The sequence below is a fragment of the Quercus robur genome, chromosome 2 (genome assembly GCF_932294415.1).
Source record: "Quercus robur chromosome 2, dhQueRobu3.1, whole genome shotgun sequence".
In the NCBI taxonomy this organism is placed as follows: Eukaryota; Viridiplantae; Streptophyta; class Magnoliopsida; order Fagales; family Fagaceae; genus Quercus; species Quercus robur.
Window position 1 is genome coordinate 22,225,582 of NC_065535.1, and position 11,023 is coordinate 22,236,604.

General features: G+C 34.6%; 1 protein-coding gene across 4 annotated transcripts; it reads left to right on the forward strand.

The window, feature by feature from the left end:
* Positions 1-1,389: 1,389 nt before the first annotated feature.
* LOC126712891 (topless-related protein 1-like) lies at positions 1,390-10,172 on the forward strand. 4 transcript variants are annotated; one of them, XM_050412414.1, is made up of 25 exons: positions 1,390-1,554; positions 2,321-2,432; positions 2,551-2,730; positions 2,868-2,981; positions 3,082-3,240; positions 3,368-3,545; positions 3,665-3,788; positions 3,909-3,985; positions 4,072-4,222; positions 4,341-4,450; positions 4,542-4,611; positions 4,705-4,778; positions 4,863-4,958; positions 5,036-5,131; positions 5,242-5,369; positions 5,470-5,704; positions 5,841-6,005; positions 6,298-6,441; positions 6,999-7,109; positions 7,242-7,421; positions 7,742-7,870; positions 7,957-8,052; positions 8,424-8,612; positions 8,839-8,999; positions 9,798-10,172. In XM_050412414.1, the coding sequence occupies exons 2-25, from the start codon at positions 2,350-2,352 to the stop codon at positions 10,006-10,008; spliced, it is 3,261 nt and encodes a 1,086-aa protein (XP_050268371.1). In that variant the 5' UTR covers positions 1,390-1,554; positions 2,321-2,349; the 3' UTR covers positions 10,009-10,172. The 4 variants fall into 4 exon arrangements, with proteins under 4 accessions (XP_050268371.1, XP_050268374.1, XP_050268373.1 ...); XM_050412417.1 differs by having other exon boundaries at positions 4,341-4,414; XM_050412416.1 differs by having other exon boundaries at positions 3,921-3,985.
* Positions 10,173-11,023: the final 851 nt, after the last annotated feature.

The window sequence follows — 11,023 nt, forward strand, 5'->3', positions numbered from 1 at the left end:
TCAAATCCTAATCTAATTCAAAAACTAACTAGTATAAAATTCAATTTTTCAAATGAAAAGTTGTGAGCTTTCAAACTAAACTTTCTTATTAATTAATAGTAGTATACAATTGCGGCCAATTTTCTTTGTCAATTTTTTTTTTTTTTTTTTTTTGAGAGGTTCTTTGTCAATTTTTACCTTCAATTCTATAGAGGATATTGATATATTGATCTAAAATCATTCTTTTTTTTTTTTTTTTTCTTTTTGATACCCGATCTAAAATCATTCTTGTATTTTTTTTATATATAAAATATTGCCCACAGTAACCATAGTATTTATTTATTGAGACATGTACCATTTTTTTTTAAAGAACTTGAGACATGTACCAATTTAAAATTTTTCATTATTTATTGAGTCCATTGGGTAAGTGGACTGGTAGGCTAAAAGTGCAAGTTTAGTAAAATATATGATTTTGTTGATACGTTGGGTTGGACGATATTTGTGGGATTGCATTTTTAAAATATTTGCATATTAGAAAAATCAATTTCGTGGTGCCTTTTGAACATCAGACAATTTGCACTATTCAATAACTGCTATTTTTTTTTTTTTTTTATAGAAAACCTAAAATAGCCTCAACTTTATTTTTAATGACCAAAATACTAACCAATCTTATCATCAAGCATATTCGAATATTCTTCATTTCATAGTTTAAAGTGAAACGGTCCATTTAAAGGTTATGATTTAAAGTTGAATGAATTTACGATCTAGATTCTGCCAACCCATTTAAATTTCACCATAGTAAAAATTTTATCTTTGGTTAAACTAAACTAGAGTTAAAGGCGTTGGCAAAATCTAGACCTTAGATTTCTTCAACTTTGAATCTAAGCCTCTAAACGGGTATTTTACATTTTACTTGAAAAATGGAAAGAATATAATTTAGGCAATTATTACTATTGTTAAATATTAATTTCCAACCTTCTCAAATTGGAAATCTTTCTAAATACATTATTAAAAAAAAATAAAAAATAAAAAAGGTGGTACTCGTGGTCCAATAACAAATCAAACAAACCCTTTTTTTTGTTTCAATAATTTTGGGGTAAAATTAGGAAAAAAAAAAATACTCGTATTTAAAAAAAAAAAAAAAAAATTAACTTTGTAAGGAATTCACTTTCAGTCAATCTCTAGTTGGTATTGAATGAATCGGAGTGGGAACAATAGAAAATTGACCTCAACTGTCGCTGTCTATCTTTTTACAAAGTTTAAGACAGCTGTTCGAGTGATCTTTCGCTTTCTGGGACCCACTTTTCGACTGCTTTCCTTAAAGTTATAAAACATACATAGATACGACCCCTAACTTATCATGATAAGCACAGTTACTTATCCTCTGCATCGAAAATGCCGCCTTTGTAGTATAAATAAATGCCCTCTGCAATGTCTCAGTGGTGCTCAGTCTCTCTCAATCAGTCATCGTCATCATCAGCATCTTCTGGGAAAGAGAGCTTTCTCAGACTCACAGAGAGAGTCTTAGCGTTTAAGTCAGTGCTCTGTTTTCTCTAATACTCTCTGTTTTTGACGGTGAGTTTCTCTGTTTTTTGCTTTTATCTTTCAGATGGGTAGCTTTTGTTTGTTTTCATTCTTAGTACTACTCACCTCACATGCGCTTTTTTCTGCTTTCTGGCATCTTCAATTTCACTAGGTTAAAGCATAAAAAGCTACTTTACTGTTTCTGAATATCTGAAAGCCCTAATTTTTCTGAACCTTAGTCTCGGTAATTAACGCTTACCTGTCTCAAATTCTGCAGAATTTTGTTATAATCACGATGATTCAAGTGGGTTTTGCATGTTGTTTTATAAAGCGTTAATTTTTACTTGTTTTTTTGTTTTAATTTTGGTTGACGTACATGTTTTTTTCTTTGAACTTGTTTTGGTGTTCTTACTTCGTGGATAACTTTTTTTCTGCTTACCTTTTGTTATAATCATGATGATTCAAGTGGGTTTTGCTTGTGGTTAGCGTAAAGTTTTAATTTTTACTTATTTTGTTTTGATTTTGGTTAACGTACATGTGTTTTTTTTTTGGTTTTCTTAAATCAATTTTTGCGTGCTGCATGTTTCAATGAAATTCAATTTTTCTGAGAATTGAAGGTTACACATGGTTCTGAAATTATGTGTTTTCTCTGGAAGGGAAAGTGATTTCCTTTTCCTGGGATTTTGTTTTCTTTTAAAACTGAAATAAATAACACAAAACAAAAGCTTTTGTTTGTTAGCCTGCTGGTTTAGTTGTTTCTTTTTGTCGTTTTTCATAAGAATTGTGATTGTTGTTAGTGATAATGGTTCGTATGCAGGTTTCTGAGTTAAGAACAGGAAATTTCCAATGGCGTCTACGCTCAGCAGGGACCTAATCTTCCTGATCTTGCAGTTCCTAGATGAGGAAAAGTTCAAAGACACTGCTCACAAGTAATTTCTCGTCCAATCCCTTGTTTTCATCTTCCAATTTGTTTTTTTTGTTTTTGGTTAAGTAATTGTACAATTCCATTATAATTAGTAGTTTTTTTTTTTTTTTTTGTTTGAGTAGGCTAGAGCAAGAATCGGGATTGTTCTTTAACCTCAAGTACTTTGAGGAGTTGGTGCTTAGCGGGAACTGGGATGAGGTTGAGAATTATCTTTCCGGGTTCACCAGTCCAGATGATAACCGATATTCCATGAAGATCTTTTTCGAAATTCGAAAGCAAAAGTACCTTGAGGCTTTGGATAAGTGAGTTCGTGATTCTTAAAAATTTATAATAAAAAAAATATATGGTCTTTGCTAACTCATCAAAGCATTTTACTTTTTTGCTCATTTTTAAATTGTGTCTGCTCTTTTTTTTTCTTTTTTCAATTATAATAAATCAGGCTGGATCGCAGCAAGGCTGTAGAAATTCTTGTGAAGGATTTGAAGGTTTTTTCCTCTTTCAACGAGGACTTGTTCAAGGAAATTACTATGCTCCTTACTCTAGAGAATTTTAGGTACATGTTCTATACAGAATTGTGAGTTTCCACTTTAAGTTGGTGATAATGATGTATGCTATGTGGACAGCACTATGAAATATCATGTGGGTTTATGTAGGGAAAATGATCAGCTCTCTAATTATAGAGATACAAAGACAGCAAGAGCAATCATGTTTATTGAGCTAAAGAAGCTTCTTGAGGCAAACCCACTTTTCCGGGAAAAATTGCAGCTGCCTAACATAAGGGGCTCAAGGTTAAGGATGCTTATCAACCAAAGGTAATATGACATCATTAGCTCAAGGATGCTCTAATTATTGGGGAGTTATAGTATGATACTCGTTATAATTTCTGGCTATGTCTATAGGCCGTAAAGAGTAAACTGATTTTGCTGTGTAATTTGACAGCTTGAATTGGCAGCATTCACTTTGCGCAAATCCTAGACAGAATCCTGATATAAGAACCCTCTTTTTGGATCACAGTTGCAAAAACTCCACTGATTCATTTGCACAACTAGCTGCAAACAATCAAATGATAAGCTCCACACCAAAATTTGAAGGTTTTCTTCCAATGGCTACAAATGGGGTATATGATAAACTATTTTCTTTGTTCTTGTTCAAAGACTAAGTTAACTTGGATTTTAATCATGCCTACAGTCTTTTCAGCGTTTTCTAAATTGCACTTTTGTTTGCCATTGTAATCAGCCATTCCAACCACCGTCAACATCATTTCAGACACCTCTCACATCATGGATATCAAATCCCTCAACTACAACTCATCAAGCAGTTTCTGGAATTGGTATTGGTTTTGGTACTGTAACAAATCCAGGTACTGATTCAAATTAACCACTAGCTCTTATTAAAATCCCCGAGAAAATTTCATATTTTATACTAATCTCTGGCATACAAATTCCTATATTTTTGTTCCTAAATATATTTTATTTTCTAGCTATGGCTGCAGTTTCAAAGGGTCTTGGGGATATAGATGATATGTCAAAAACAAGGTACCCTGGGGGTTCAGATCGGGTAAGTTTAACAGCAGAAGCAAATGATCTCAATTTTGGGTCACAGTTAAATAATTATCTAAATGATATTCATACATTTTTCCGCAGGCAATGTTTCCAGTAACCAATCCTGGTCAAAGTCACAGCATGTTGTTTAACCTAACTGATGAATTGCCAAAGACTGTAGCACGAACATTAAATCAGGGATCAATTCCCACAAGTATGGATTTTCATCCTGTTCAACAGACACTACTTCTAGGTTGGTTTCCACTAGCTTCTTTTAATGACCATGTGATTTTTATGGTGGCTGTTATATCGGGTAAATATATATGCGTTTAAGTTTAAATTGACTAGTTTTTCTTAAATTGATTTTTCAGTTGGCACCATTTTGGGCGACATAAGTTTGTGGGAAGTAAGTTCCAGGGAGAAGATGGCTTCAAGAAATTTTCAGGTATGGAATATTGGAGCAAGTTCTCTGATATTAAAGGTAGGTTTCCTTCCCAATTAATATAACTAAAAAGCAAGTCAACGTTTTATTTCATCAGAGAAATCTAAATTCTAAATCTGATGAAATTCAGGCAACTTTAATCAAAGATCCATGTGTCTCGGTTAAGCGAATAGCATGGAGCCCTGATGGTTCTTTATTTGGTGAGATTAAATATTTGGACCGCAAAATTTTTTGAAATAGCCTATGTTCTAAATTTGCTAAATTTTTATTTTTATTTTTTGGGCATCAAACAGGAGTTGCATATTCTAAACACATGATGCAACTATATACTTATCATTCTGGGAATGACATTCGCCAGCATTTGGAGGTAGTTTCTGTTTTCTTCTCTCTTGCAGTATATCTTTCATCATTTGTTTCTAACACCCTTTTTAAAAAAAAAATTAATTTCTAGATTGATGCTCATGTTGGTAGTGTGAACGATCTTGCGTTCTGTCACCCTACTAAGCAACTCTCTGTTATAACTTGCGGTGATGACAAGACCATCAAGGTTGGTTACAAATAGTAGTTACACTATTAGTCATAGAAATAAAAGATTATTTAGTTACTAGTTTTCGTTCTTTAAAGGTCTGGGATGCAGCTACTGGTGCAAAATTGTATACTTTTGAAGGTCATGATGCTCCAGTTCATTCTGTGTGTCCCCACTGCAAAGAAAATGTTCATGTAAGGACTCAGCTTGATACTTCAATATGACTATTTTATACATGTCTTGCATCCTATGGCTTATTTACTCTCAGTTTATTTAAGTTTCTTCCTTTTCTGTAATGTCTCAGTTTGTCTTTTCAACATCAGTGGATGGAAAGATAAAAGCATGGTTATATGACATGATGGGATCCAGGGTTGACTATGATGCTCCTGGCCGCTCATGCACTACAATGGCTTATAGTGCTGATGGGAGAAGGTTTATCTACTGGAACTTTTACACCATTCTAATGTTTTCCTTTCAATTTAATCCTATTATGGAAAACCTCAAAAGTCAATGCTGTGATTGAAAATTGTAGGCTTTTTTCATGTGGAACCAGTAAAGATGGTGAGTCACACATTGTTGAGTGGAATGAAAATGAAGGTCATGTGAAGAGAACCTACCAAGGATTAAATAAACGTTCTCTTGGAATTGTTCAATTTGATTCAACCAAGAATCGGTTCTTGGCTGTTGGTGATGAATATACAATTAAGGTTTGGGATATGGATAATCCCAATCTTTTGACAAGTATTGATGCTGAGGGTGGACTACCAGTAAGTTATTTTATGGATGTTTGTAAATTCTCTATATTGTTTCTATTTTTTGTCTTGTTTGCAGTTCTACTTTTATCACAATAATGTGTACAAAAAGAACAGTGGTCTGAATTGCTCAAATACTTTTTAATTGAAGGCAAGTCCACGTATCCGTTTCAACAAGGAAGGGACATTATTGGCTGTTTCTGCAAATGACAACAGAATCAAAATCTTAGCAACAGTTGATGGGATGCGGTTGATGCGTACTTATGAAAATCATTCTCTTGTTGCGGCAAGAAGTGCCTCTGAGACTGTAACAAGGGTCAGTCTAGTAAAATCTTCCTTTGTTGAACTTAAGAGAAATGCTATCTATATCATGTGATTTGTAATTAGTACACCAAATGAAATTCTACTTTAATATTCATGTTTTCCTTGACCTATGTGATTCATACAGGTGTGTAATTCTGACTCCATCACATACAATTTCAGCATAACTTCTAATTTCACTCTCTCTCTCTCTCACAAACACTATTTCTTTACATTAAAATGAATCTTAATTCTGTGCTTCATTAATATTTAAAATCATGGACTAATTCATTCTGCTGGCTTGCTAGAATGGAGACACAAGAAACTTGGAGAATGTGAAACCTAAATTAGCTGAAGAAGTCAACCAAACAAAGATTTGGAAGCTCACTGAAATTAGTGAACCTGCTCAGTTTAGGTCATTGAAGCTCCCAGCTCGAGTCAAATCAGACAAGGTATGATTTATTAGGATATCTAGGAGTATCAGGGAAAATTAAATTTCTTGGTCCATTGTGCATACAAACGGATGGTAGTTTGGCCTAGCACTTATCATTGATATTTATATCTTTCTGAAGTATACAATTTATTCACACATTTCAATTAATGTTTAGCATGTGCTCTTTCTGAAGTATACAATAATTAAATTTCTTGATCCATTTGAATTTCAATTACGACTATGTGAGCATATTAGCTAGGTGTTGTTAGTTTATACCTCCTATAAATTTATTCAAGTTTTCTAGTCACACAGATAGTTTGCTATACTAAATTTTCAAAAATTTATCTGAGCATGAGCATCATTCAGTTTTATGGTTTATTTTTTAAAGTATATAACACGTCAAACAAAACTTGGTCATATAAATGCAATGAAAGATGGAATTCCAAGGTCATATGTTCCATTAAAATTATCTCAGATGCCATCTTTGTTATTTTTTCTTCTTTTTACAGTCTATTTTCTTTTAAATGCCAGATTAAAAAAAATGGTTTTTGATTACCTTCTCCTGCGTCTCTGCAGATCTCAAGGTTGATTTATACTAATTCAGGTACTGGTATTTTGGCATTAGCAGCAAATGCCATCCATCTACTCTGGAAATGGCAACGATGTGACCCTAATTTGAGTGGCAAGGTATAAAGTTCCCATCTTTTCTCTAAATCTGTTCCTCCCTTAAATTTCCTTCCATGAATATAAAGCTTCTTGGTTCACTCTGAACCTACACTTATTAATGAATAAAAGGGTGATTATTTTGATGTGGTGTAGGCAACTACCAAGGCTTCTCCTCAATTAGTACAACCACCATCAGGCATAACAATGACCAATGATTTAACTGATGCTAAACCAGAGGACGCTCTATCATGTTTTGCTTTGTCCAAGAATGATTCTTATGTCATGTCAGCATCTGGAGGAAAAATTTCTCTGTTCAACATGATGACATTTAAGGTAACGTTTAAAACTAGATTGTTATGAGGTGTGATTTAAGTTTGCATGCTGAAAATGGGTGAGAGGTATGTCCTTTCACAAGGTATAATTTGGTCTAAGCTGCAGATGCTGGTGAGAAGCTTATTTGGGAGGTTGCTAATAGATCTAGGCCTTTATGCTTATTTTAATTTTGGCCAAGTCAACTCAAAATTTTATGCACTGAAGTTTCTATTATATCCCATCACCCATAACACAGATCACTTGGGGCTTATTTTAATGCTGCATCTGATATCTACCACACTTTGATTGACCAATTATAAATTATAATTGGGAAATTACAGGTTATGACAACTTTCATGCCTCCACCACCTGCAGCAACATATCTTGCTTTCCACCCTCAAGATAACAATATAATTGCAGTTGGCATGGATGATTCCACAATTCTCATATATAATGTCCGGGTAGATGAGGTAACACACATTATGGCATGGACAAATGCATTGGTGCTCATTAAAGTGAAAATCTGGGAGTTTGGTCATTTTCTTTCTTGTTGTAGGTTAAGAGCAAACTTAAGGGTCATTCTAAAAGAATCACTGGCCTGGCCTTCTCACATGTGCTCAATGTGCTTGTTTCTTCTGGAGCAGACGCTCAGGTTAGTAATTGATCTTCTATAGCTTTCCTTTTGGGGAACTCTAGCAGTCTGAACTAGGTCAAATAGTTGTCTGATATTGATTTCCTTGTTTGATAGCTTAAATCTGTTTGGCTGCTGGTAAAATGAGCCACCAGACTTGGGTTTCCTGCAGTTGCCCATGAGATGAGAGAGAGGGATAGAGATTTCCAATATGAATAATAAAATACCATATTCAAGAGAGCTCTTCATTATGCTATTTTAGTAGGTGCAAAATAGACAAACACAACAAAATTTCACTCTTCACCTAGGTGTAGACAGTGGACACATTCAAACAAAATGGCTCTCATAATTATTTCTGACATGATCAAAATTTGTGTATCCTCTTCTTCCAGATTATTGTGTGGAACTCTGATAAGTGGGAGCGACAGAACAACAGTTTCTTGCAGATTCCAGCTGGAAGGACATCCATGGCAATGTCAGATACCCAAGTTCAATTTCACCAGGATCAAATACACTTCCTTGCTGTACATGGGACGCAACTTGCCATATATGAAACAAAGAAACTTGAATGTGTGAAGCAGGTATCTTCATCTTAGCTTTTTATTAAAGTATTCAAATGTCTTGTCCTGTGGACTTGCCTCCTCTATAATTATCCTATCTAAAATTGTGGTAAGGATTTGCTTAGTGGTGGCAACATGTCAAAATTGTAGGGGGGCAAAAACATGGATGAGCAACTTCATTCCAACTCTGCTCTCCCTCTTTCCATTTTTTTCCTTCAGAATAGTTAATGATGTTATGTGATTCCAGTGGGTTGTAGAAGAATCTTCACCGCCAATCTCCCATGCAATATTCTCCTGTGATAGCCAGTTAATTTATGCTGGATTTTTGGATGGAACTGTGCGTGTATTTGGTGCTTCAAATCTCCAATTACGATGTCAGATTAATCCTACTGCTTATCTTCATGTCAGGTATTCAATGATCCTTTGCTAATCTATCTGTTAAGATGCTTGACATAGGCCTCATTCAGCAAGATATGCATACTATCAAATTTCAAATTTCCTAGTCACCATTTACCATCCATTGTTCAATTTCATAGTATGTATCATGGGTGATTTTGAGATCATAGATCCTAATGCACTACAACAAAAATGTAGAAGAGGTTCATGTCATGTGCAACTTTTTGATGAAGCATTTATACTAAGTACACAGATACATTAAAGAAATTTGTATGAATTAATTAGCATTTAATAGATGGAAAAAGTTTGGCTCTAAACTTGTTTGAAGCTATTTTCCTCCAACGCACTATGTGGCGCTTGAAGACTATCCATGTGTGGTTTTAATCACATGGTTTTTTTAATAACTCATGTGACTTGTTTAAATAATACATATAGATGGTCTCCGTCTTATAAACCACCTCATAGTAGCGCGGAGGAGATAGGTCCAAAATGGTTTATAGATTAGCCATCTTGTTTACAATGGAACAAAGATGACAAAACATGCTTCTTCTTCATAGAAACTCAATTTAAAATTTATCCGATACTATGTAGTCTCAGCTTCCTGACTTTTATGGTAAATAATAGTTACTAACAAATTTTGCATAATGCATATATGGCCCTTAACAAGAATACTGATTCTGATATTTACAGTTTTGCATTTGCATATAGCGACATCTGAGCCAGAAATCAGCATATATGATTTCCACTTGGAGCTTTGTGCATTGGGTATGACCTTTTTATTCCTCTTTGTTTTTTCCCATGTTGATGCAGTTCTTCAGTATATCCACTAGTGATTGCTGCAAATCCACAAGACCCAAACCAATTTGCCATAGGACTAACAGATGGTGGGGTTAATGTATTTGAGCCACTTGAATCTGAAGGAAAATGGGGTGTGCTGCCACCTGTCGAGAATGGATCACCAAATCGCATTCCTACCATGCCTCCGCTAGTTACCTCTGGTTTGGACCAGCCCCAGTGCTGATGGACAACAGAAAAAAAATTGCATGTTGCTGATCTTAGTTTATCAGACTATTTCTGCTTCTTTAGTTTAATTCTCATATTAGCTATCAGCTTTATATGTAGTATGCTACAAGACTTAATTGGGGTTATCCTAATTGAACCTTTATACATCTCTTTCTTATAGAATGAATGTTAGCAAAGTTTTTTGCATCAAGTAAAAGTGCTATGTTTTTGCAAGCTGTTCAAAAGTCACAAATAGGCCAGCTGGGCTCTAATTTTGCAGATCGGTGATTTATTCAGATGGAATGCAATTTTCCCCCCTTATTACAATGGAAGTAAATTTCTCCATTATTAAGAAGCATGAAAAACTAAATTAATTCCAATATTAATTCTTATCAAGCTGCATGGAAGTAGATTTCATGTGCCAAAATAAAGTGGTGCGGCTGTCTGGTACGACCTCACGGTTTAAGAGTTATGATTACCACCCCGTTTGAGAGGGAGTAATTTTAATTATAATTTATTTAGTGTTGCGGGTTATTTTTTTAGGTCAAAACTTTCAGAGGTGGATGTGAGAGGGATATTTTTTGCAAAATAACAGAATTTTGCTAACAATTTCGTTGGTTAGCAACGTTTCCAAACTATTTAAGAAACTAACATCTCAAGTGTCTTAGACTCGAGTTCACTGTAGCAACTTCGAGCCTAAGAGACTCAAGTTCCATGTTCTGGCACGCTGATGTGGAATTTTAATTAACATGAAACTCAAGTCTATGAGACTCGAGTTCCTTAAAAGTAAACCAAATAAAAAAAAACTGACCAATCTTCTTCCTCTCTGAACCTCTTCTTCTCTCTCTCTTTGAACCTTCTTCTCTCTAGTTTTTTCTCTAGATCAAAGTCCAAATCGGGCCTCCATGGCCGAAACTCATCAGCAAGATGGCATTCTGTCTCGTTCCATATCTCTCATTCCCCACCGAAGCTCACCTCTAATCGGGATGAATAATGTTTGTTGGGTTTGGGTTTACAAGTTCCGATCGGGATGA

Bases quoted from the DNA above. Each gene is read 5' to 3' on its own strand.
- LOC126712891 (XM_050412414.1), top strand. From the start codon at position 2,350: ATGGCGTCTACGCTCAGCAGGGACCTAATCTTCCTGATCTTGCAGTTC. The intron at 3,241-3,367 runs GTAATATGACAT...GTAATTTGACAG, and splicing joins AGGATGCTTATCAACCAAAG to CTTGAATTGGCAGCATTCAC. The intron at 8,613-8,838 runs GTATCTTCATCT...ATGTGATTCCAG, and splicing joins AACTTGAATGTGTGAAGCAG to TGGGTTGTAGAAGAATCTTC.